This window comes from Monodon monoceros, unplaced genomic scaffold (genome assembly GCF_005190385.1).
Source record: "Monodon monoceros isolate NGI ecotype Baffin Bay Population unplaced genomic scaffold, NGI_Narwhal_1 Super_Scaffold_6, whole genome shotgun sequence".
Taxonomy (NCBI): domain Eukaryota; kingdom Metazoa; phylum Chordata; class Mammalia; order Artiodactyla; family Monodontidae; genus Monodon; species Monodon monoceros.
Genome location: NW_021703783.1, coordinates 75,353,030 through 75,380,096, shown reverse-complemented (window position 1 = coordinate 75,380,096; position 27,067 = coordinate 75,353,030). Strand labels below are relative to the sequence as shown.

General features: G+C 40.1%; 2 protein-coding genes across 14 annotated transcripts in view; one reads left to right on the top strand and one right to left on the bottom strand.

Annotated features, from left to right (window-relative positions):
- VEZT (vezatin, adherens junctions transmembrane protein) overlaps window positions 1-1,483 on the bottom strand; it is an 86,499-nt gene extending 85,016 nt beyond the window's left edge. For 5 of the 12 annotated variants that reach the window (XM_029205146.1, XM_029205139.1, XM_029205144.1 and 2 more), the window contains exon 1: window positions 1,338-1,477. In XM_029205146.1, the coding sequence (XP_029060979.1) occupies window positions 1,338-1,436 (99 nt within the window). In that variant the 5' untranslated portion in view covers window positions 1,437-1,477. Of the gene's footprint in view, window positions 1-1,337 lie in introns of all 12 variants that reach the window. The other 7 variants (XM_029205148.1, XM_029205143.1, XM_029205151.1 and 4 more) reach the window with 2 other exon arrangements.
- Window positions 1,484-1,852: 369 nt separating this feature from the next.
- FGD6 (FYVE, RhoGEF and PH domain containing 6) overlaps window positions 1,853-27,067 on the top strand; it is a 105,989-nt gene continuing 80,774 nt past the window's right edge. The window contains exons 1-2 of one of the 2 annotated variants that reach the window (XM_029206108.1): window positions 1,853-2,006; window positions 8,304-10,728. In XM_029206108.1, the coding sequence (XP_029061941.1) occupies window positions 1,991-2,006; window positions 8,304-10,728 (2,441 nt within the window). In that variant the 5' untranslated portion in view covers window positions 1,853-1,990. The remainder of the gene's footprint in view (window positions 2,007-8,303; window positions 10,729-27,067) is intronic. The other variant, XM_029206107.1, reaches the window with a different exon arrangement.

Sequence of the window (27,067 nt, the reverse complement as noted above, 5' to 3'; positions counted from 1 at the left end):
AAGAATAGGGTAAAAAAGTATCCACCCACTTTCCTCTCTCTAGCAATCTAAGCAACATAGATTTTTGTCTCTTCTTCATCTCCCACATTCAATCTTGTAACTGTTTCCTCGATTTTACCTTAGAAGTATCTGTCCAAGCCATTATTCAATTATTTCTTCTCTCTTTTCCAGAACTCAGGTGCTTGCCTTCCCTACTGACCTCCTCAAATCCAAGCACTCCCTTTTGGTAAAAGAGCCCTATCTTCCACTACTTCTTCATTCCAGCCTCATCAAACCACTTTATATAGCGACACTCCACACTCAAGTCCCTGAAAAATCTACACCAGGTACTTTCACACCTCCCAACCTTGAGATACTCTGTTCTCTTTCCTTATAATGCATTTTCTCCCTTCCATCTCTCTAAACATATTCACAGTTCAAGATCCACCTCCAATATCCATATACTGGGTGTAGTGTCTCCGAGGCCACAAGAACAGACAGCGGTTTCCAAATCAATCCTCCAATGACAGTTTGTATATATTTCAACATTTACCATTCTGTACTATTTATTGCGTAGCTCTCTGATGGTATGGAATGAGCCGTTTCTTTTCTTAAATTTCTTAAAATCTTGTCGGATGAATGGATTTTAGTAAAGTATACATACATGCCTTATACAGGGGTGTGACTTTTCACCTGTGTCTGACAGACAAATGGCAACAAAAACACTAGACTGTTTTTTTGTTTGTTTTTGTTTTCATTCAAGATGGCAGAGAACGTCTTAAAATAGTCCCACACAAAAGCCCTCACACCCGAGCCTCGAATCAGAAGAACTAGCTACACCTAGCCCAACAGCAAAGGACAAAAGAATTAGATGCTGAGATGCCCCAGCCCAAATCACCCACAGTAGGTCCCACACACAGATCTTAAACCACGGTATAAGAAAATAAAAACAAAAACAAGAACTAGCACCTGCTGCCTCCATTCCGAGGGCCACGCCTCGACTGCGAACTGTGACCTGAGGCATTTCTGGATACTGACCCGAACATATCGAGGACTAAAAAGGGGGAGGCTAAATCGTACGGGTGAGTAGGAACAAGCAGGGTTCTAGTCCACCGGCCTGGCTGGGAATTCCGGGAGGGCCCGAGGCAGAGGCCGGGCGCGGCGAGAGAGCCTCAGGCTACACCTGTCAGGCTGCGTCCAACATTAGGCCCGGAAATTGCCGAGATTCGGTGACCGAGGCCGGCAGGAGCGTCACCCGATTCCTCGCCCCGGGATCTGCCTCTCGTCCGGCCTCCTCGCCTTCTCCCTCGTCCTAATCAAACAAAGGCAATTCACACGCACCGCCATTTTCCCCTTACCTCAAAAACCACCTCTTCGTCAAAATCCGGTGTCATCCTTCTCCGCCATGCCACCCGCCTCAGCACGATGGGAAATGAAGGCGGGAGAACCGGCTGCATGCGCCCAGGCGTCTGCTTCTGCAGGTCCCGTGAGTCCAGAAAACTACAATTCCCAGCATGCCTCACAGCTCACGCCCCTTTTTCAGGCCCGCTCATTGGCGCTGAGCTTGAACGTGTGGGCGGGAGGGGCGGGAACGGGCTGAAACTCGGGCCCCCTGATTGGAGGAGGCTGGGGCTTTTGTCCGCTTTTTACGGCCGCGACTAGCAGGGGGCGCCTGGAGCTCTGATTTTTTTTTTGGAGCTGGAGAAGGGCGCGCGCCGGCGAAGCCGCGGTGAGCACTGCTCGTGTGCGCGCGTGGCCGTCTGCCGGGAGCTCGGCTGGGCGGCGCTCGTGCCCGCCCGCCCGTCGCCGGCGGCTCGCGCCCGGGAGCGCCGCCGGGTCTCCGGAGCCGGCCGCGTCCTTTGTGCGGCGCTGGGGTTGCACCTCGGGGCCGCGGGACGGAATGTGGGCTCTGCTGGGGCTTTTCTCTTCTGCCCAAACTGTTGAAACAATGGACTGTAAGGGGAGCGGGGATTGAGGGGGCGAGCGGGGAAGCGAGCTGCACGGGGGAATCATGACTTCTGCCGCCGGTAAGTGACGGCGCTCGCGCTGCCGCTGGAAAGTTTGTAGCGACCGCTGCAGGTCTTGGGCTCGGAGCAACTTTGTCCTCCGGGATGGGTTAGCGATATTCCCTCTACCTTTCCTCAGGACTGTGCGGAGGAGACGGTGTTTGCTGCCTGATTTTTTCGTCCCTGCGTGCCAAGAGGGGCTCTTTGGAAATAGTGTGTCTCTTGGGACCTCCTTTTAAAAGAAGACCGTGTTGGGGGCTCTTAGCGCCAGGTGAAACGGGAAATGTAGAGAGGGCGTTTACTTTTCTCTCCTGAAATTTGAGCGACTTTGCCTTTGCTTATGAAAATAGTTTAGATTCCCATGTTAAGAAATCAGTTATTCTAGGAAAGGGCAGTGTTCCCGGAGTGTTGAACTCGGCGACTAGGCTGAGTGGCTTTAACCCCTAATGTCGACTGGAAACCCTGACCCTTATTAAGTAAAGAGGTTTAGACATTTTTACTCCTGTTTCGGTGGTTTTCCCCCGGTTACCTGAGGAGCAGAGGAGTAGAATTGCCGATGCCAAGGTTTTGGTTCATCTTCATCCAATTTTTAATGGATTTTTTCCCCTATTTCTACCTGGTTAGTGTAGACAAAGCCTTATTTTTTGTCTGCCTCCTGTCGCCGTTTTCCTTTATCCAAATGGCAAAGCCTGTTGTATTACCTTTGTGTAGACTTTGAAGAATTCTGGACGTTGTATTTCTAAACATTCTGAAGGAACAGTTCCTATTTTCCAAAATAATTACTAAAGTGGTGTTAAATTCACTTATAAGAACATAGGTTAATTTTTAAGCCAGAACTTAATAACGTATTCAGTATTAAGAAACATTTTTGCCCACGTTGTAATAAATAAGCTTTCATTAGACATTATATAGTAAAATCGTGTAAAGCTTCACCACAGTTACTTCTAGAACCAGCATGTAAGTATCAGATTAAATTTTCTTAGCTTTTCTTGGCATTTATTTTAAATTCCTGCATCTTGTAACTGTCAAACAGCACTCTAAATATTCTGGTTTGTATTCTTTCTAAAGCCTAGATATATTGGAGGTTGTACGGCTAGGTGTAATCAGATTACAACTAACGAGGCAAGAAGTTTAGCCAATAGGAATAAGAAAGCAAGGGATGAAGTGTTCCCGTAATAGTATTCCTGAGGAAGATGTTGTGGATCTTTCCTTTTTGATGCTATATGTGTGTACAGGAGATATGTCATCGTGTACTGGGAATTATGTTATTTATAAACTCTTTTCCTTACCAGAGGGAGGCTTTCTACTTACTTGAGGTGAATTATTTTCATCCTAAATTTCTGTGCCTCACTTTAAGTTTTATTAAGGAACAAGTCTAATTTAATTTAAATTTAAAGTGGTTGGAGATTTTAAAATCCTTCCAGCCAACTTTAACTCTCCTCTCCAGTGTCAGACACTTTTAAAATTCATACCTTGTATGTATCAGTTTTCAGTTCCAGTCCTAACAGTTTATAATGAACCCATACAGAAGCATTTAATTCTACATTTAAATATGTAAACCGGATCTAGGTCTCAGTCTGGAATTTTATTATTCTTTCATTTGAATGACCCTCGAATAATGCAAACTTTTTTTATATTTTATCAACTTTACAATTAAAGAAGTCCACAGACATTTTTGTGGTGTTTAAAAGAGGGACACTTCCTGTGTTTAGCTGAGTTAGTTGGTTTTTAGCACGGCTTGCTGAGAAGCATTAACTACTTTTTCATTCTCCCATCTGTTAAGATTTATTATTTTTTCTCATGTCTAAATGGAGAATATGGAAAAGAACTGGGGTTTTATTTGTATCCTATTCTTATAAAATTATGTGTTCATCATTCTTACAAGCTGTTTATGATGCTCTTTGGAACAGTATTCAGAATTCATTAAAACTTTAGGAATGTTATTTGAAGTTGGGGGAGGGGATGTTTGTTTACACGGACTCTAATCTGTGGTATTTGGGATGGTTGGCTTAATTTAAGGCAATAAGAAAAATGTAGAACATCTAAGATATATGTATCCTGAAGAAGAGCTTGCTTTGTTTTTCTGTGTCTGTGAAAGAGTAGGCCCACAATAGAGATTTTAGAATTATTCCAATCAGTATATGAAAAAAGGAGAGATAATTATAGAAATATATTTCATATATTTTTGAACATGTATAGGTCTCGGTGTACATGTGCTGTGCTTTGCTTTTTGGCTGGTCCAATAGCTAAGAAAGTGTTGCACGTGGACCGCCGCCATCTGTGTGTAATAGATGATGAGTGTGTTTGTAATTGTTAGTAAAATGGTACTAGTGCTTTACTTTCTTACCTTATTTTTCCCTGGAGCCAAACAGCTGTGTAAATAAAAGATTTGCTGCTATGCTCTAAAAAGCTTTGGGTCTGACTGTTGATACAGTATTAATATCCAAAGGTGCTGGATCCATTTCCAAACATCGTGCACTTATTTCAAGAGTTTGACATTGGAGCAGACCGTAATATAAAGGCTTGTTATTTTTTGAGCTGTGTTTCTTTCAAAATAGAGCCACTAAAAAATAAAGAAATAATTTTAAAATAAAAATAATAATAATGATGAAGGACTTCAAATATTGCTATTCTATGACTTAGTTGAACACTTGTTCCTACTAATAATTAAGAACTTAGGGACTTCCCTGGTGGCACAGTGGTTAAGAATCCACCTGCCAATGCAGGGGACACTGATTCAAGCCCTGGTCCGGGAAGATCCCACATGCTGTGGAGCAACTAAGCCCGTACGCCACAACTACTGAGCCTGCACTCTAGAGCCCACAAGTCACAACTACTGAGCCCACGTGCCACAATTACTGAAGCCCGCGCGCCTAGAGCCCGTGCTCTACAACGAGAAGTCACCACAATGAGAAGCCCGCGCACCACTAAGAAGAATAACCCCCACTCGCCGCAACTAGAGAAAACCTGTGCGCAGCAACGAAGACCCAACGCAGCCATAAATAAATAAATAAAATAAATTTTAAAAAAGAAGAACTTATTCAGTAATCCTATTGAAGTTGATTCCTGTTAACTTTTCAAAATATTCTACATTTAAGTGGATATTGATTTCTATTTAAAGAAATATCTTGTTATTGAGACATAGTAAAGACTATGCGTATGTGTGGCAGCTCTGACTGTTCCCAGGCCCTATGTTTAGCATTGGGGATACAGCAAAGAGACAAAGTACCTGCCCTCCTGGAGCTTGCCTTCTAGTGGTGAAGACAGAGGGAGGTACACGGAAGAAAAATCACACAGGGCAAAGTGGCTAGAGAATCTAAGGGTTCTCCTGAAGCAGATATCTCCTGAAGTTATCATCTCAGAATCATTCAGGCTTTAGAGATCTGTTCAGCTCCCTCATTTGCAAGTAAGGAAACTGAGGCAACCAGTTCTCCACAGAGGCACACCCAGTTATGTTATTGGCCTCCTCCAATACACGGTTAGCTAAGCCAAAGCTCGCAGTTCTTTGTTTAATTCAGTGAGTATGTGTTGAGGCAGTTAGGTACATGATGCTGCGCAATATCTGTTGGTAATTGACCATAATTCATATAGTTAATTGAATTTCTAGGACACTAAGAACAGAGATTTATGAAAAATGATTGAACTAAAATAGCAAAAATTGGTTGGGTAAATGACACTGAAGCTTTTGAAAAGGCTCTGAGATTCAGAAAGTAAAAGATTAATGAGACAGGGTTTTTTTTTGTTTGTTGTTTTTAGTTTTGGTAAAATACACCTAACATAAATTTACCATCTATACTATTTATTTTATTTTATTTTATTTATTTATTTATTTTGGCTGTGTTGGGTCTTCGTTTCTGTGCGAGGGCTTTCTCTAGTTGTGTGAGCGGGGGCCACTCTTCATCGCGGTGTGCGGGCCTCTCACTGTCGCGGCCTCTCTTGTTGCGGAGCACAGGCTGCAGACGCGCAGGCTCAGTAGTTGTGGCTCACGGGCCCAGTTCTTCTGCGGCATGTGGGATCCTCCCAGACCAGGGCTTGAACCTGCGTCCCTTGCATTGGCAGGCAGACTCTCAACCGCAGCGCCACCAGGGAAGCCCCCAATCTGTACTTTTTTTTTTTTTTTTTTTTTAGGGTACGCGGGCCTGTCACTGTTGTGGCCTCTCCCATTGCGGAGCACAGGTTCCGGACGTGCAGGCTCAGCGGCCATGGCTCACGGGCCCAGCCGCTCCGTGGCATGTGGGATCTTCCCAGACCGGGTCACGAACCCGTGTCCCCTGCATCGGCAGGCGGACTCTCAACCACTGCGCTACCAGGGAAGTCCCCGTCTGTACTATTTTTAAGTGTACAGTTCAGTGGCGTTAAGTACATTCATACTGCTGTGCAGCCAATCTCCGGAACTCTTTCCATGTTACAGAACTGATTTCTTTTTTTTTTTTTAATTCCTTCAAAATGCCCAGAGGTAGGATGTTTTCAGAATGCTTACAGAAATGAAATCAGTGTGATGGTCTGTCTGTTTTCCTTATCTTGAGTAAGATGGGAGGTAAGAGGCCTAGGGCATTCATACTTTTTCTTAAGACTTGACTTTATATGTCAGGAGTTTAATAGACCATTACACCAAGCTTCATCATTAGGCTTTGAATGGTTTTAAAATTTTTTCTACCTAAGAAAACAATAATAACACGCTTAATTGAACACAACGAAATTGCATGGTGTTGGGAATTTGTATTGTCATTTTGGAAATACTTCATATCTTTTTTATTATAACATTATCCTGAGGAATTGAATGAGAAGGCATCTGTCATCAGGTGATCTTGGTTGAACAGAGTATTAGGGGTTTGAGAAATTCTTCCTCAGTTGGTAAAAGGAAGTAGAGCACCCTACTCTTTTTTTTTTCCTCACTACTCATGTCCCTGTAATATCTTCCCGGGTTGGAGTGTTATGACTAATTTCCTTTGTTGAAAAGAAACTCCTCACCAAGTGAAGAATTGAAGCCTCTGTGTATTCAAGTACTTAAACAATGTCCAGCAGATGATATTTTGAAAGGTTTATGTTTATGTTTTTCACTAACTTTCATTAAGCGTTAGATCCTGTTGGAGGAACAAACATAAGTATAAGAAGTATAAGATAAAATACGTTTTACCTTGTCTTGGGAAATATGATGGGGTGATAAGTGATAGTATAGGTAGAAAAACATAAAAGAACGTTTAAAATGAGGATGTTCAGAATCTGTGTAACTTCATTTTATAGGTCTTTTATGTGAAGCTTTTTTTTTTTTTTCTTTTTGCGGTACGCAGGCCTCTCACTGTTGTGGCCTCTCCCATGGCGGAGCAGAGGCTCCGGTCGCCCAGCCGCTGCGCGGCACATGGGATCTTCCCAGACCGGAGTACGAGCCCGTGTCCACTGTATCGGCAGGCGGACTGTCAAACCACTGCACCACCAAGGAGGCCCTATGTGAACCTTTTATTTAGGTTCCTGTAGGTTAGTAGCAGATCTTTGCAAATCTAGCACAGTGTAATAGGTGCTCATTGAGTTCTTTTTACATAATGCCAAGAAAGAATTGCTACAATAGGAATTATGGTCATCTTTTAAATGCACTAGAATAGTGGTTATAAATGAAGGGTACACAGCGTAATCACCTGGGGTAGAGCGTAGGCCTGTGACTTTTTAAAAACAAAGCTCAGTGAAGGATTATAGTGAAAATTCCGATTTGACAGCCCCTGCACAGAAAAAATGCCAACCTTATCAAGAGCCTCAAATATTATAGTATCATTACTTTTCAGTTTGGAAAATTTCTGATTTCTGTATTCCTTTTTAGGTTATTTTGTGGTTCTAGTGGGATAGGTCATTGATAAAGGGCATTCATACAATTCTACTGTATGTCATTGAGGTAGAAGAATATGTACTGCTTATTCACATGAGAAGCTTAAAGAGCTGCATCCTACATAAACCTTAGGCAGATTCAACTCTTGGCACTCAGAAAATGAACTGAAGTGCCTTCTCTTACATACGGATCTCAAGCAGAAGCCAGTTACTGTATTTCATTTAGTGTTGCCTGAAGATATGGTAATCCATTCCAGAGTTAGAAGAAAAACTGTATTGGACTTATTAAGCAAAGTACAATATATCCAAAGCTATGTGTACTGGAACTGAAGGGCAATTTAAGGAATTTTCAAGAGTAATAATAGACTCTGAATAATATAATATAAACTACCTAGTAAAATGCAAGTTCAGCATATTGTCAAAAGTAAAAATGTCATCAAATTTAATCATTTATCTTATGCTTTGGTTTTTTGGTTATCAGATTTTTTTTTTCCTTTCTAGAGATTAAGAAGCCACCAGTGGCCCCCAAGCCAAAGTTTGTGGTGGCAAATAATAAGCCAGCTCCACCTCCTGTTGCACCTAAACCTGAGATCGTGGTTTCTAGTGTTCCACAGTCAACAAAGAAAACCAAACCAGCAATAGCTCCGAAACCAAAAGTGCTGAAGGCCTCACCCGTTCAAGACATCAGGCGGTCACCATCAAGGAAAATCATCGTGAACCTGGAAGAGCATAAACAGGAATCCCCTGAAAGCATTGACAACTCTAGCTGCAAAAACAGAGGGCATCAGAGCAGTGATTATATTTTACCAATGTGTTCCTGCCGTTCTGAGTGTAACCATAAGCTTGGAAATAGAGAGAATTTGTGTGTCAAGCAGCTTGTCTTAGGGCCCCTGGAAATGCATGAAAATTTAGAAAATAATAAAATTGGTGAGTCCTCTTCAGCTATAAAAACTCAGCGTAAATGTGATTCTAATTATGAAAAGATCAAGAGCCAGAGTGAAGTAGTTTTAAAGGCAAGCATCCTGGAAGAGAAGCTCAAAGATGTTTTAACGCAACGAACGTCACCTTTTATTTTTCCACAGAAGCACAGATTCACAGACAGTCCAGAAATGAGTGATGGCTGTAATTCCAACAGACAATTCAGAATTGAATTTGCAGATTTGTCACCATCCCTGTCCAGCTTCGAAAAAGTTTCTGATCATCACCATTGCCACCTACAACTTCCTAGTGATGAATTTCAAAATTTTGAAGCTAGTCAGGGTGACAATGAAAAAAGCAACACTCACTTTCATTCATCTGAACAAGAAGCTCTAGAAAATGGTAAAAGGAGTACTTTTTTATCTTCAGATGGAGATATTAAGAAATCAGAAGTCAAAGACCTTGGTCCCTTGGAAATTCACTTAGTGCCATACACCCCCAAATTTCCAACTCCCAAGCCCAGAAAGACACGTGCTGCACGCCTATTACGCCAGAAACAGATAGATACTCCTAGCGAAAGTAACGAAGAACCAGAGAATGTAGACAGTAGCTCTCTTTGTCTTTTTGAAGATAGTTTGAAAAACAATAAAATCAGTGTTTTTCATCGGAATGTTTTGTGTAACCAGGAACAGGTGGACAAAGTGAAGCCAGGAAATAAAAGTGAATTGAATGTGGACTTTAACGGTGACAGACAAAACTTAATCAATTCACAAAAACCTTTGAGTCCTGAAACATCTTCCTTTGAAAATATGGCATCTCCTTTAGAGACAGACTCTAATTTGAGTTCTGACAAGACAGGAGATGGTTCTAGTATGTCACCTGCTGTGGACAAAAGGACCAGTTTTATAAGATGCAGTACTCTATCTATGAGCCTGCCCAAGCAACTCAAATTAACCTGCACCGAACATTTGCCTACTGCCTGTAACCGGGGAGTGTCTGCCCCTCAACTGCAAAAGGAATCTATGATAAAAGATGAAAGTTCCTCAAGAATTGTCCCCAAAAAACCTCAAAGACACAGCTTACCTGCTGCAGGAGTGCTTAAAAAGGCTGCCTCAGAGGAGCTTGTGGAGAAAAGTTCTTATCCCTCAAACGAAGAAAAAAGTTCAGAGAAGGGTTTAGAAAGAAATCACCTTCATCATTTATGTGCCCAAAACCGTGGTGTGTCGTCCTCCTTTGATATGCCTAAACGGGCTTCAGAGAAGCCAGTGTGGAAATTACCTCATCCTATTATACCCTTTTCAGGGAACCCAGAATCCTTAAAGTCTGTTACTGTATCCTCAGACAGTGAGCCTCCCACTGCCCTGACCAAGCCTAGAGCAAAATCATTATCTGCTGTGGATGCGGAAAGGTGCACTAAGCCTTGCAAAGACTCTCCAAAGAAGAACTCTTTAAAGAAGTTGCTCAACATGAAGCTGTCCATCTGTTTCATGAAGAGTGACTTCCAGAAATTTTGGTCCAAGAGTAGCCAACTCGGGGAGACAACCTCAGGCAGCCTTGCGGGTGGGGAGAGAAAAGGGAGTGAAAGTGATTGGCATGGCTTGTTGGTAGAAGAAAAGAGAAATAAACCCATTAAGGCATATTCGGCAGATAACTATAGCCTGGAATCCCGAAAGAAGAGGAAGAAGTCGCGGGGCCAGACCAGTGCAGCTAATGGACCAAGAGCTGAGTCTTTGGATGAACAAATGCTCTCCAGGGGGTCATCCTCGCAGGCACCTTGCAAATCTGTTATAAGCGGCTGTGCGCCGGAGTATGAAAATATACGCCATTATGAGGAAATACCAGAGTATGAGAACTTGCCATTTATTATGACTGTGGGGAAAACTCCAGAGCTGGAATGGCAGAATTCCAGCAGTGTGGAGGACACTGATGCAAATGTGTATGAGGTAGAAGAGCCATATGAAGCTCCAGATGGCCAGCTGCAACTTGCACCCAGACATCAGCATTCCAGGTAACACTTAGGTGTCAGACAGATACCACCCTTTTGCTTGCATCACTGAAATTAACCTTCAGCAGCCCTGTGAGGTAGGTTAAGATCTCATACGTGGGAAAAAAAATCACTTCCTGAGGGAGTGGTTTAGTTAAGCGTATGTTAGATTGTTTCCAAAGTGCAGTCTCTTTTTATCATATAGTCGGGATGGGTGTTTGCAATGCAGCCTTTATGTAGTTGACTTATTTTAGTAGCTGATTCAAAGAATTTGAACCAGTGATAGTAGTAGTATAGGTACTACAAGGAACACCTAGAACAGAAACATCCCAGTTCCTGTAAAGCACCAATTTGGAAGTCATAGCAAGAACCTACGGGAGGAAATTGGCCAATTCAATGAGGTTTATTTGCTAGGTGTAAGAAATCTGTGAAGTTTTTGAAATCTGTGTTTACCTATGTTGCCCTTGTCAGGTAAAACCTCTAAATTTGCAAAATTCACTACTCTTTGAGGATTAGTTATTTTACTTGTTGAAGGCTAATTAACAACTTCAGATAGACATAGGAAAAATGCAGGAAAAACATAATTACTGTCCTTTCTCACTTTTATATGTGTACTTCCTACCCCTGGTGTACCTACTTCATCTGTCTTAACTGAAACCTGTGGCCTCTCCCGTTGTGGAGCACAGGCTCCAGACGCGCAGGCTCAGCGGCCATGGCTCACGGGCCCAGCCGCTCCGCGGCATGTGGGATCTTCCCAGACCGGGGCACGAACCCGTGTCCCTTGCATCGGCAGGCGGACTCTCAACCACTGCGCCACCAGGGAAGCCCTTCCATGTGGTTTTTTGTTTGTTTGTTTGTTTTCGAAACCTTGCACATTCTTGATGGTCCTGCTCAGCAACCCTTTGCATCATGAAGCTTCTACACTTACTTAGTGGGAAGTGTTTATTTCCTATTCTGACTTCCCAATTATGCTGTGGTATCCTTTATCTCAGTCTGATTTATGGTAGAATTGTCTGATCGGTATTCAGTTTTAAGCTCTAGGCGTTCTGGTCATATCTTTTTGTCCTGCATAAGGCCAAGCAAGGGTCTTAGTAGGAATCAGTAGATGTTGGTTGAGTAAATGAGAGAATGAGTGAAAGAGAGGGAAAGGAGGTAACTGTGGGAGCAGCTTCCTTCTCTCTCCCTAGTCACAAAGGGAGCCTTGGCATTGTACTTAAAGTGTTTTGTGTTTAACACGAAGTACACAGACCCTTTTTGAAGCCTTCATATTCTTAGGTTACTAACTTCAAGCCTTTGAGTGCTTAGGTCTTAAAATAGGACTTCTGTAGAAATAGTAACACATGTGGCACATAGCAGGGGCTCAAAAAAAAAGGATTATTGGGTGAATTGAATAAATCAAATTATTAAGCAAAAATCGCATCAAGTAAAGTAAATTGTTGTTTTCACTTTCAGATGGTCTCCTAGCACTTTTCTTTACTCAATCCTCTCTGCCCTTCCTCCTCTAACCCATAAAAGACTTACCTTCCTTGTCTTACTTCCTTTTCTCATATCTGACTTCATTCTGTTTACAACTGTCTACTCTCTGAATGTTAGTACCTAGGCAAAAGCCTCTCCCTTGGCATAAACATTTCAATGGAGAGTGGAGTTAAGTATCCAACTTAAAAAAAAAAAAAGTCTATTTTCATGCCTGCTTTTCTCACCATGGAACAATTTTGTTGGTACTGCCCTCCTTTTAACAAGTTTTTGTGTATTATTTTGTGTGTGTTTGTGTATGTAAGGAATGAATTTGGCTTCTTTGTGACATACTACTATCCTTAGCTAAGATAGAGTTTTTCCTTGAAATTGGAGGTTTGGCCCTTAGTGTAAGTTTCCTGTTGGCCCTCAGGCTTAATCTGAAGGGTTTGTCATTATCTCTAACACAATAAACTTCTAGAACTTGTTCTTATGCCTTTAGGGCACTGCTGCTCGGGTGGGGGGAACCAGCATGGAAGGGGTTAATGTTCACAGCCAGCCAGTGCAGCTGGATGGCATTCATAAGGAGGGTTCTTTCTCAAGGCCACAGGAAACCGAGGGCGGCTTTGGACAGGTTGAAGCTGTCAAGTAGGGCAGCCTGGTGAGGAGTGGGTGAGCTCTGCTTTTGAATTTTGCTTTCCATGGAGATTTTTGTTTAGGCCTGGAGCAGGGAGGTCTAAACTGGCTTGAGATTCCCAAAATGTGCCAGCTGAATCAAAAGCCTTCAGTCATAGGGCCATACTAACAGCTCTGCCCGGGAGGTTGTACCTTTTGAAAATAACATCACATAGAAGGAGAAAGCAAAATTCAAGCCTTCATGAGGAGGACACCTGGCCAGCCCAGAATAAGGTAAATGAGAAGTGGGGCATCCGTTTCAGGTGAGCTGAGTGGATCCACGTGGAATCCTGTTTGGGAATATGCCTGTTGAAAATATAGACCTGTGTTTTAGAGTAATTAACTCAAAATCCAACACCCTAGTTTTCTAAAATGATAAGAAAAAACACAGATGAACCCTGTTTAAGATTCTTCTGCTGAAGTGAATCAAGAGAGTGTCTTTAACAGTTTCTTAGGCCTCGGGGAAGAGGTTTTGGATCTTACAGAGGGGACTGATTCACAGAGACTCACTAGTTTTACTGAGTCTACATATATAACCAAGAAGATTCTGGATTAGTAAACAGACATTTGCCAAGCTTGGGGTAGCCCATATGGTCACCTTCTTTAGAGTATAGATGTTTCATGAATCCAACTACTTAACATTTACAAATTTATAACAACGTGTTTATAACTTAACAGGAAAGAATTGCAGGCAGCCCCCAATTCCAAAAAGGATTGTGTTCTAAAAGTTCGTGATAATTTGGAACTCAGAATGAGTTTTCCAAGGAAACAGTTGTGGAAATGGTGGTAAAGGTCCCAGTTTAGTCCCCCAATTATATTAACCATTACGGTACTGGCTTCCCCTTCCCTCTTCCCAGGAAAATTCTTCCTCTCTGTGCTTTGTGCTGATGCAGGAGAGTTGGCCAGGGTGGAGTTGAGCACCGGGCTGTCAGTGGAGCAAATCTGCTGCTTCTGAGGCTACAGGGTTTGTGGAAAGGGTGAGGTGACTAAGGAAAAATGAGGAAATTGGGGGCTGGGCTTGCGGTGAGAAAGACTGTAAGGCACTGAAGGCACTGCGAGTGATAAGGAGAAGGGAAGGGCTGGGTGGTTGGGAATTAGGCTGCAGTGGATTTGCTTTCCCTCTTCTTTATTATTCCTATCCCTCTCCTTTCACCCTCCCCAGTCTCCTTTCTCCTGAGTGGAAGAAACTGAGGGAGGGGGCCTGGATGGTAAGGAGTGGCGCTAGGAAGGCTGAACGGCCAAATCTCAAGGAGAAGGAGGGTGAAGCCAAAGAAACATAGCTTTAGGTATTCCCAGATAAGTCATCATTGGGCCATTGCTCTGGGTTCTCAGAAGCAATTTTGTCTGAAGTAAGATTGTGAGCCACTTTGGAGTATTCCAGTGCATTTGGGGTATAGTTACCCTCTTCCTTGATATGTTTCAGACATGATAAACCTGAAACAACTCTCAGAGAGTGGGCCTTTTTCTCTCACTGGCATGCAGGTGATGAGTGCTCATTTACTACTATTATTTAAGAAGTGTGATTTCCGTAAGGAAGTTCCTCAAGTTTGGGCCTCTGATATTAAAGAGTTAGGGACAAATCGCAAACTATTCGTGCCCAAACATTGGAATTTTCCTCTTAAAAGTGTAGCCGATTTCTTGATTCTATAACCAAGAAAAATTTTCCCTGGAAACATTCCAGAGTTTTCCTCTGTTGTTTTAGTTTGTTCTTATTACAAGCACTTCGAAGAAAATGCGTGGTAATTGGGTTTTCCTGGGTAATGTAGCAAGTCCTCAGTTTATTTACTGCACAAGGCTGACCATGTGTCAAGCACTGTGCATTCAAAGGTGGAAGGGGGTGCTACTCCCTAGGAGTTTCTGCCCAGTGAGGTGGCTCAGTTATAGGACACATGGTTTTGGTAATCCAAGCTTTGTCTGAGTTATATCCCACGCAGGGTGCATGACTTCACAGATATGGTGATACTTGACCTAAGACTTATAAAATGAACATGATTGGATTTGGCATTTAGGAGGTCATTTTCTAACCTGGGTAAGAGCAGCTTCATTGTTTGTTTTCTGCCTATTTTAAACACAAAACTGGGCTTAAAGAGCTGCCGAATGGTATTTCAAGTCTCAAATCCCATTATGGCATTTGTGTCATAAATCTTCAGACAGTCTAGAAGCTATCTCTTGGGTTGCATTTACCATCTAGTGGTATTGTTGGGTTTTAATATAATGATGAAAGTATAAATTAATAACCCTAACAAGCATTTCCATGGTTGTCATAGCACCAGTGAGATTAAGCTCGGTTAGAAGGTGAGGGTTGGGACTCATGTGTCTCAACAGCAGCCCTTTCCTGTAAGTTATTTTCAGCATCAGCTCAGGAAATATCAAACATTTGTATGGCTCTTTAACTCTGTGTTTCTTGTGTTGGAACCATAGCCACACAGGTTTGGCAAATCTATTTGTTTACATACTTACCCTACATTTGAAACTGCGGATTTTATTTTTTGGCAGTAAAGCTTTTCTTTTTTCCTTTTAAATACGTATTAGGAATTAGTTAAAGTGCAGTATTTTGTCCAACTATATTACTTTGGTCTCATTCTTGCCAAAACAGATTAAGTGATATTTTATCAAATATATATGTTTTTAAGCGATAGAACGTCACTTTATACTTTTAGAGTGCATATTTTTAGCCAGAGATGGAAAAACAAACATCCTACATTGTGATTGTGTGTACACACACACACACACACACACACACACACACGCATCCTGTCTTCCTTGGTAAAAATATATTGTTTTGAGATAGCTTACATTTGCACATTTGGGGGAAAAAAGGTGGCATTATTTTTTGAGATATATGATTGTTTTTCCATTGCTAGGTTTTTATTAAATTTTGAATAGTAAAAATCAAATATATATTTTAAAAATTTAGCCAAGGTTCTCATTTTGTTTTCACAAAATTGCAATTAAAAATTATATCAGTGGGGCTTCCCTGGTGGCGCAGTGGTTGAGAGTCAGCCTGCCGATGCAGGGGACACGGGTTCGTGGCTGGTCCGGGAGGATCCCACATGCTGTGGAGCGGCTGGGCCCGTGAGCCATGGCCACTGAGCCTGTGCGTCCGGAGCTTGTGCTCCACGACGGGAGAGGCCACAACACTGAGAGGCCCGCGTACCGCAAAAAAAAAAAAAAAAAAAAATTAGTGATTTTCAAAAATGAAAACACTGAACAAGGAGGTGGAGCTGGGGCACAGGACCATGGAGGTCTGTCCAGTGTGGTGTATCTTGGCGTGGCTTTTCAGCATCAGCATTGCGCAGTCCAACTGGATCTGACCCTCCAGGTGACAATGACACACACAAAGCCCTAACAGTTCGCAAGTTGGGAGAGGGGTATAGGTTTAAATGCAGGTGGTTTGAAGGAGATATGTTTAATAAAGGCTTTGATTTAATCTTGAAAAAGAATTATATCAGTGAGATAGAAATTGCTTTGCAAAATGAGATTCTGACCTGTTTTCTGGAGAAATGTTCCCAACATGAACTTTTTGGGAAAGGGCAGATGTGGGAAGGATGACAAAGAGGGCCTTCATTCTTTTCCTAAGCATTTTTAATTCCTGTAAGGACCTGATAGATAAAGATAATCAGACGATCCATCAGTCTGTGAATGGATTAATCATATTAGTCGGATGTTTGGTACCTAATGAATTTTTGCAGTAGAAATAACCAGAGTAGGAGTTGGGTTCCCAGCCAGCCCACAAGAGCATCGTTAGTATATGAAAAACGCAATGGGAAGTAACAGGAAGTGAGACTGGGACAATAGCATTAAAACAGAACAATAAAGTTAAATAAATCGTTTTTATGACTCTTAAATGCTGGTGTTTCCAAAGAGGAAAAGGTTAATGTGTTGATGAGGAAAATACTAAGGGAGGAGGGAACAGGATGAAGAGGTAGAGAAGATGACCTTTGGCTCACCAGTCCTCCAGGTGGTTCAGGGGAATTCCAGATGCAGGCTCCTGTTCAGACATAAGGGGATGAGTATATTCATATTTCAGGTATTCATAAGTAATGCCTGTGCTTGTATGATACTTTGGTAAGCTTTCTGTGTTCTCCCAGACATTTCTTTTAAATGCATCATCTTTTCCTGGAGTTGCATAGATTAATTTGGTATTTAGGGAAAGCCCTTTATTTAAAAAATAGACATGTTTATATGAGCCTGTTTATTTTAATACTTTATTGAAACTATATTAGGTACAAAGAGAAGGTCGAGTCATGGTACTTTTGGGTGTGGGAAGCTACAAAGCAGTGCTGACCTTTTTATTAAAGACTGAGTTTAAAAGTTAAGTTCAAGAATGGAACTGCCGAATTTCTTCTGGGTGGTATGGAAAAACTATTTTGCTGGTTTGGTCTGGGTCTCGTAATTGTGGATCTGTGGAGGGAAAAGAGTATTTGCAAGTAGTTTTGACATCAGGCAAAGACAGCCTATCACCGGGGCTATAAAAATTGGGTCTGTAAAATAGACTATCCGTGGAGTAAAGTACTGTGATAGTATTTCCAGAAAGGACAGCTGTCTTCTGCAGTTTTCATTCAGTTTTCTCATCCCTTCTTATTTACATGCATCCATTCTGGTTCCATGTAAGTGTGAATTGGAGTAAGGCTGTATTAGGTGTTATTGCCCTTTTATATATAAAGAAACTGAAGCATAGTGGTGGTGACTTCAGGAAAAAGGGGCAAAGATGGAAATGCAACTGGATTAGTGGTTCTGAGCTGTAACATTCAAGGGTCTGTTTACCAGACTATCCCGTTTATCAAAGTGTTTTGGTTTCTGCTTCAGGAAAGGTAAAATAATAAACACTGAACAAAGCAAGTCAGTTTCCCCTGAATGTTTGGATAAAAAATAAAAGGAAAACAAACACATTTAGCCTTTTTCTGTTTGAAATAATGTAACTGCTTGTTCTTTTAGCTCCTGTGGATTCTGTTGAAAACTTTGTTTTACTTAGATCATGTATTTTTTTAAAGTCAGTTTCTTGGTAACATATTTATAACAGTTGATATACTTTGGCATATGTTATTATCAGTTGAAACATTAGGAATTAAAGTATAGACTTGGTTTTTAATAAACTTAGAATAGCGTGGTTTTGTTTTGTTTTTTTCCCCTTAGTCTGATAGGCAGTTCTGATTTGAATTGCATGGCAACTGTAATTTCAAATCCAGGAAAGAAGATATAATGAATAAATAAGGATTAACTGGTAACTGTTTTTTCCCCTCTTTCTGTTGGTCTTTAGATGTATCTACAGTCATAAGTAAACAGAGATTTCAATTTAAATGAGTAGTTTTTTCCCTACTTAATTTTTCTTTCAATGGCTCCACTATTAGAAACAGGAGAATAAAGCACAGTTCCTCTCTAACGCTCTGTTAGGTTGCGGGAAGGACTCCGGAGAGGGGAGGGAGGGGTAAATGATGTGATCGTTCACTAGTCCAGGTATGATTTATTTGTTAGCAAAAGTTGGGGTGAAGACATTTAAATGAGGGCCTTTGGGATAGTTTGAAAAATTTGCAAAGTATGTCTTTTAGTGACTTTAGGCCAAATGTAGTCATAGAATCATTAAAGTTTAAAACTAAAGGAGTCATTACAAATCATTCAGCCCAACCTCCTCATTCACTGATAAGACCAAGCACAGCAAGATTTGTTGACTTTCCCCACACCACAGAGATGGGAAATTGCAAAACCATGGCTCCAACCTGGTGCTTCAAAATACCACGCCACTTCTAACGCTGCTGTAGAAGCATTACAGAGACAGCAAGATTTAGAAAACTCAAGTGATCTTAGTTGCAAAAAGTTTCAGGATTGCTTGTACCATTGCCTTTTTTTCTCCTGCTATGACAGATATTGTTCCCTCTATCAGGAAGGAGGGCTGCTGCACAGCTGCATATGAGCACAGGATTATATGACTCCAATTTTTTAAACGGTGATTTCAGGGAGGTTGAGTGTTCAAACTAAGCGGAAACTTTCAGCCAACAAATATCTGACGCTAATATATTTTAGTATATGAGTATCTCTTCCCTTCAACTCTCTGATTCTCACCATCAATCCAGTTTTTTCCCCACTTCACCGAAACTTTATTTATCAGACAATATCAAGGATAAGAAATGCTGTTAACATCAGATAGCATGGATTCCATGTTTAATAGTAACAGCTGCTATTTACTCCGTATTTCTGACATGCTAGGATCTCTCACAAGAATTATTTAGTCCCTATTATCCTATAAGATAGATATTATCTTCTATTACAGATGAGGAAACTAACACTTTAATGAGGTTTAGTAACTTGCCCAGGGGCACACAGCTGATATTTAGATAAACTCAGTATGGAACCAAGTTTTCTGATCCTGAGACATAATGATTTTAAATCAGAACATGTTCATATTATAGAGTTCTGTCTACCCAGGGGACCATGATTGAAAAAATATTACTGTCCCCAATTTGTTCACTGTCTAGAGGGAAGACACGGGGACACCTGCAGTGATATGTATAGAATTTAATGAGCAGTTTCAGAGCAGCATGCAAAAAGAGCTTGTGATTTGGAAAGGTTTTATCATTAGAAAATAGATACTTCAGTCATTGAAAATGGAAGTAATCATGCCATGTTTGCATTTGGTCAGGTTAGTAGTGGTTACTATTCAAAGGTTAAAATGGTTTCTGTCATTTACCAGTTGCATGTGGATATCAGTGACACAGAAAAGAATCATGCATGTCTCATATTTCCCCACTGATTTACATGATACTTGCTTTTTTATCTGTTATCCCAGTTCCTCATTTCATTTTCTGTCAAGTACTTTCTGAGCTCTAAAGCACTGTAGTTTAATATTAATTACTATTTATGGATTCTCCAAAGTAAATAATTTTGTAGGGCTGAAATACCTCTTATGATAACATAATATCCTTATTATCTTAATGAAAAATTAGATTTAAGTGAATGGTAGGGTTTTTTCCCCAAAGAGGCAGGTGATAATACACTCTCCCTAGTTGAAGATTAGAGTAGGTAGGATTTCTGGAGCCTTTTGAGTTATGAAAGTATAAGACCTGGAAACTGGGCAAGAGAGCACATTCAGTTGGGCTGTAGGTTGAAAGAAATTCTTAGATAAAGCTTTTCTAACATCATTGCTGGGACCGCTGACACGGGTCACAATCACTGACCCTCTCCACCTGCAGGCTGGCAGAATCTACCTCCAAGGGGAAACTGATTGAGATGCCTCTTTGTGACTTTTTAATTCAGCATCTATGTTCATCCTGTCTAGGCTCAACTAAACCTGGCTAGTCTTCATTTTAAGCAAATAATGGTATAAATCATATTATAGAAAACATTTAAATTCCTTTTGTGCACATCCTGCTGGAGATTTCAATACTGTGTTGGCATAAAATAATTACAGTGCTTATTCTATAACAGACTTCTCTGAAGCAAGCCTGGTAAAACCTCTACTTGGCTGTTAAAGGTAGATACGTGTATATGAAAGTACTCAAACTGTATTTCATGTTCAATATCCTATAATTCTAATGTTTAATGAATTTTAAGTTTTTTTCTCTCAATTTAATCCAAATTAAAAATCTACCCAGAAATAGCTACACAATTGGCTTCATCATCAGGATGTTTCATTGTCAAAGGCACGTAAATCAAGTTTTTAGTCTACAAACGTAGATACATATATGTTTCACTGCTCTACATCACATGTTTGCTGCCTCTCCTCTTCTCCATGTTTTATGCTAAAACAGAAGATGGAAAAGGGACAGTGGAGTGGTACTGCTTTGAAGGCTTTTGTTCTAGGAGCCAGCTGAAATCCCATGGCCTCAGTCTGCCACTTTTCCATGACTCTGATGCCCAGAGACTCCTACCTAATGACAGTTGCTTTCAAAGGCGTCTGGTTCTCATGTAGACATAGTGACATTTTAACTGCTAGAGGGATATTTTCAAGTGATTTTATTCCCAAGTGGCTAATCAGTGACTTTAGAGAGAGTTGGGTTTTTAGATTTCATTTTATAGAATTTATATGGAGACTTTTAGTAAAATACAGGTTTTTACTTTTATAGAAATTGATAATCTTAATTTTCCTTTGGATAAACCAGAAACCAAATAGTTACTGTTACCTCTTATTGTTCCCTTCTCTCAGGCTGGTCTCAGCATTTGGAAATTGCAGGAGTGAGGTGGAATCAGACTAGAAGTCAGAGAAATTAAGGACATTAATTTCCTATCCACAAGGAGTTTACAATCTGGTTTACTGTTTTTTAATTGAAATTGTTATTGATATAACTGTAGATTCACATGCAGTTGTAAGAAAAACTAGCTATACTTTAGCAAGATTCCCTTACTGGGAACATTTTGCCCAACTATATAGTAAAATAGCACAACCAGGATATTAACAGATACAATCCACTGACCTTACTTAAATATGCTCAGTTTTACTTATACTCAGTGTGTGTATATGCATTTAGTTCTGTATAATTTTATCAGGTGTGTAGGTTTGTATATACACAATCACAGTCAAGATACCATACAATCCCATCACCACAAAACTCCTGCTTGTTGCTCTTTTATAACCACACCCACCTCCCACCTACCTCACTCCCCAATCCTTGGCAATCAATACTCATTTCAAAAATGTTATATATAATAGAATCATACAATATCTAACCCTTTGGGATTGGCTTTTTTCATTTAGCATAATTCCTTGGAGATTCATCCATGGTGTTGCATTGCATCAATAGCTCTTTCCTTTCTATTATTGAGTAATATTCCAGTTAAAGGACATCCAGTTAAAGGGCCATTTCCACTGTTTGGCTCTTACAAATAAAGCTATAATGGACATTCATGTAAAGGTTTTTGTGAGAACATATATTTTCATTTCTCTAGGATCAATGCCCAGAGGTACAATTGTAGGTTATATGGTAACTGTATGTTTCGTTTTTAAGAAGCTGCCAAGTTGTTTTCCAGAGTAGCTATGTCGTTTTACTTTCCCACCAGCAGTGTGTGAGTGATCCAGTATCTCTGTATCCTCACCAGCACTTGGTGTTTGTCACTTTTTTATTGTAGCCATTCTGATAGGTGTGTAGTGACATCCCATTATGGTGCAATTTGCATTTCCTTAATGGCTAATGTTGTTAAATATCTTTTCATGTGCATATTTGCTATTTGTATTTCTTCTAAGGTGAAACCTGTTTCTTCTGCCCATTTTCTAATGAGAATTCTGGTTTTGTGTTTTAAAGAATTATTTTGTAATTAAGCATCATTTGGTGGCCTATTCCCTGGATGATAAAATTCAAACTCCCTAGCTTAGTATATAAGACTTTTTGTGGTCTGGCCTTTCTAATCTCATGATCTTACCCGTTTATATAAGATTGACCAACATTCCTAAACACCCTGTTCCTTTTCATAGTTTTGTTCTACTACCTGACATACCCTTTCCTCCAGACAGATTATCTCTCAACCCTGTAGACCTTATTCAAAAGCTACCTTTCAAGGAGGTCTCCTCTTCCAAAGTAGGAAAGGTAACAAAATACCTCTAGTTCCACCTAGCTACTTATCCATCTACTCAGTTCTATTTTTCTTTCCAGTACTTCCTATTCCTGTCAGTAATATCTATTTATTTATTTGCTCATCTGTCTCACCTACTAGAGTATGGCCTACATGAATGAAAGGCACTTAGTTTTTTTTTATTGAAGTATAGTTGATTTACAATGTTTTATTAGTTTCAGGTATACAGCAAAGTGATTCATTTAAATATATATATTTTTTCAGATTCTTTTCCATTATAGGTTATTACAAGATATTGAATATAGTTCCCTGTGCTATACAGTAAAACCTTGTTGTTTATCTCTTTTATATATAGTAGTGTGTATCTGTTAATCCCAAATTCCTAATTTAGCCCTCCCCACCCCCCAGTCCCATTTCCCCAGTGGTAACCATAAGTTTGTTTTCTATGTCTGTGAGTCTATTTCTGTTTTGGAAATAAGTTTATTTGTATATTTTTTTAGATTCCACATATAAGTGATATCATATGACATTTGTCTTTGTCTAACTTACTTCACTTAGTATGATGATCTCTAGGTCCATCCATGTTTCTGCAAGTGGCATTATTTCATTCTTTTTTATGGCTGAGTAATATTCCAGTGTGTGTGTGTGTGTGTGTGTGTGTGTGTGTGTGTGTGTGTGTACACACACACACCACATCTTCTTTATCCACTTGTCTGTTGATGGGTACTTAGTTTGCTTTCATGTCTTGGCTATTGTAAATAGTGCTGCTGTGAACATTGGGGTGCATGTATCTTTTCAAATTATGGTTTTCTCTGGATATATCCCCAGGAGTAGGATTTTTGCATCATATGGTGACTCTATTTTTAGTTGTTTTTTTTTTTTTTTCTTTTTGCGGTACACGGGCCTCTCACTGTTGTGGCCTCTCCCGTTGCTGAGCACAGGCTCCGGACGCGCAGGCTCAGCGGCCATGGCTCATGGGCCCAGCCGCTCCGCGGCATGTGGGATCTTCCCGGACTGGGGCATGAACCCGTGTCCCCTGCATCGGCAGGCGGCCTCTCAACCACTGCACCACCAGGGAAGCCCCATTTTTAGTTTTTTAAGGAACCTCCATACTATTCTCCATAGTGGCTGTGCCAATTTACATTCCCACCAACAGTGTAGGAGGGTTCCCTTTTCTCCATATGAGAGGCACTTAATTTTGTTACATTGCTTTATCCCCAGTGCCTAGAACAGTGCTTGGCATACAGTAGGCACATAGTAAATGTTTATTGAAGGACTGAATGAGCAAGTGAATTTGTGGATACTTGTGTTGCCACTCCCTTACGTAGCATATTGCCTGGCATATCCTGTTTGTAGCATTATAAAAGTAATAGCTAACATTTACTGTATTGACTGTATACTAAGCAGTACAAGGCACACCTTTCCTTGTTCAGTGATTGCACAACACTAACTTATCCTTCTACCAGGGCTTTATTAACCTTACTCTTACTGCGCCCTCCAAAAGAGGAAACATGAGGTACATGAAATATAAGAATAAATAGTGTAAGAGATTATAAGCACATTTGTATCCTTGGCCCCAGCACATTCCTGGCACAAGCCAGGTGACCATAGGTGGTCACATCTGAGTAAATAGTTGTCAGGTTATATATTGCTTTTACTTGCGTGAGGTCAGAATCCAGCTGCATTTTGAGTAAACCGGGCTTCCAGAATGCACAGGAAACACCTGTTAATTTTGGAAAGCAATTACACTGATTTGGAGAATTACTGCTGTTCACTAAAACAAAGCTTCCTTGGAGAAGAGAAGTGGAGTTAAAAGGCCTCACATGCATCTGTCTTTATTAATTACGTAGTGAGCACCCTTCCATGTGATGGATTGGTGACACAGGAAACATTCCAACTCTCATTCCACTAGTCCTTTTATCAAACCCGCAGAAAGAAGCCATGGGATCTAAATTCCCATGTCAATCAAAAGCAGTTTTTAACAATTTAAGTAGTACAGATCTTAAGATCTTCATATGCTATTCAGAAAACACAGACAATTGTATCACTAAAAAAATCAAAGTTTTATAAAACTCTTCTTAGATGAAAGAACTGTCCTTGTGTCTTACATGTAAAACTGAAAGTAAAAATATCTGGGCAGTCTGTAGGTACCTTTGGAGGTAGCAAAAATGTACTAAGATATCCCAATATCAAAAGCCTTGTAAAGGGCCTGATGCAGCTTTTAATTTTTTTATTTTTTTTAAGAGCTGTCCACACAAAATTTACTTAAAATTTTAAAACTCAGATAGGTCACAAGTAAAAGGATAAAGACTTGCTTATTACCCGGTTAAGTAGTTCCTACCAGACCCAGACCCAGCTATGCCACAGATAGCAAATATAATTTAAAGAAAAATGCACACACAAACTTACAAAAATTATCCAAAGGCAGCAGGTTCCGAAGGCAAGTCAATACTTGGAAGTGGTTACACATTCTTCAGCTTTAGCTTGAGTGCTGGCTAAAGTCTGCATTATGTAAAGGATAAAATCCTAAAAAAAATAAAAAAAGATAAAACCCACAGTCTTTCTGGCCTAAAAACTCAGAGGCAGAATGTAAGGCATCCATATTTGCTAGAAAATAAGGTTTTTATTTATTTATTTATTTATTTATATTGATCTTTGCTGTTGTTTTCTTTGTTTTTTAAATTTTTATTTATTTATTCACACACACACTGTATTTTATTTTTACAAGAGATAAATAAACTGACACCAAGGATTGTAAATGGATGACCACAACAAAAGCAACAATGATTGCAATTACCAAACACGAAACACACTCATACTATGTCATAATATTGACATTCAGTACAGTAGTCCTCCACTGTAACAGCTCCTTTACTTTCAAGTGAAAATTGATTTGTATATATATATATATATTTTTTTTTTAATTGGGTTGAACTTTTTCTTTTTTAATTTTATTTATTTATTTTTGCTGTGTTGGGTCTTCGTTTCTGTGCGAGGGCTTTCTCTAGTTGTGGCAAGCGGGGGCCACTCTTCATCGCGGTGCGCGGGCCTCTCACTATCGCAGCCTCTCTTGTTGCAGAGCACAGGCTCCAGATGCGCAGGCTCAGTAGTTGTGGCTCACGGGCCTAGTTGCTCTGCGGCATGTGAGATCCTCCCAGACCAGGGCTCGAACCCGTGTCCCCTGCATTAGCAGGCAGATTCTCAACCACTGCGCCTCCAGGGAAGCCCCAATTTGTATATTTTTTGATGCAGTTTTTATTTTGATATATATGGGGGAATGCTCAAATGGTTTAGCTACAGAAAGGATGTTTTCCCTTGTAAGGTGAATTATTCATAAAATTGTCTCAGGATTTGAACATCTGTCTGCTGGAATATATTATTTCAGACTCTTTGCTCCACTGTGTCCAAATAAAGTGTGTTATGAATCCCAGTATGGACTAGTTGGGTATCCAGATGGGAAAGATGTAAGAGTCTTACCTAAGAAAGTTATGAAATCTTTTAGAAAAGTATTAACTTAAGAAAACTCCTTACCTTTATCTTTTAGAATTCTCACTCTGTAACAGGTAAAATCCCATGTCTTAGCTGTTAAGAAGCTAGGTAAAATATGCTTATGGATTTGCACAGATAACCTGTGAAAGCTATTTAATAGATTACATCTTTCCTCAATGTATTACATACTGTTTCTAGTTAACAGGTACTTACTGCACGTTGACTGTGTGCTGGGAACCATATTTGAGGGAGTATAAAAAGAACTCTTAAAATGAAAACTGATATGAAGGTTTTAGTGAAGAATGTAAAATAAAGATGTAGAGGGTTAAAGTTTTCTATGACTATCAAAGAAATGGGTTTTCATCTTAATAAAAATGCATGAAATCTTTTTGTAGGACAAAATTTAAATTCTATAAAAGTAAGAAAATACATCAGCTCTAATAGGTTCAAGAGTTTTTTTGATGGTAAAATGACTTTAAGTATGTTTTTATACCCAGTTACTTGAATAACTATTGATGCGTTCATACTGTAGGCTAAAATGAGATCTTAGCCATTTTCTGCAATGTGGCTTCATTAGACTGGCCCTCGATGGTAGGAATTCTAAGCCACTTTAATTCATATTGAGCCCTTTCACTGTTAAGAAACAAAGTATTTTTGTAGGCTCTTCTATAACTCAACAAATTAATGTCTTCTCTGCCTACTCATTGAAATTTTGGCCCCAGTAAATATTTCTGCTGGCCTTTCCACTAATGGAAAAGCTCTGTGGGGTGGATCCATGAATAAAATCTGAGTATGAACAGAGGTGTTGGAGTTTATAGAAGCCTCCATTTCACTATACTTACCTGATGCTAAGGTAAAAACATTCTTTCTTCCCTGGGTTTGCCTTACAGGGAACTTATCTTTTTCCCTGATAGGGAAACACTAGACACTATAGAAGGTTAGAAGTGTGTTCATTTATAAGCTGTCTACAGGAAACACACTAAAAATCATTGCCGTAATCCACGTCAGCATGGTCTGATTTTTTTTTGCATTTTGGTGGAGGTCCAGATGAGGATGACTGCCTCCAGTCCATCCTTTCTCTTGCCTTTGACTTTTCCTTCCTAAGTATTAAAAAAAATATACTGTTTATGAGGAATGCTTGAAATAATTCAGATAAGTAAGCTTGGAGAAGGGAGAATGGGGGTTTTCAATCCTTTACATATTATTATTTTTTAATTATAAAAGTTATATAGACTCCTTTAAAAAA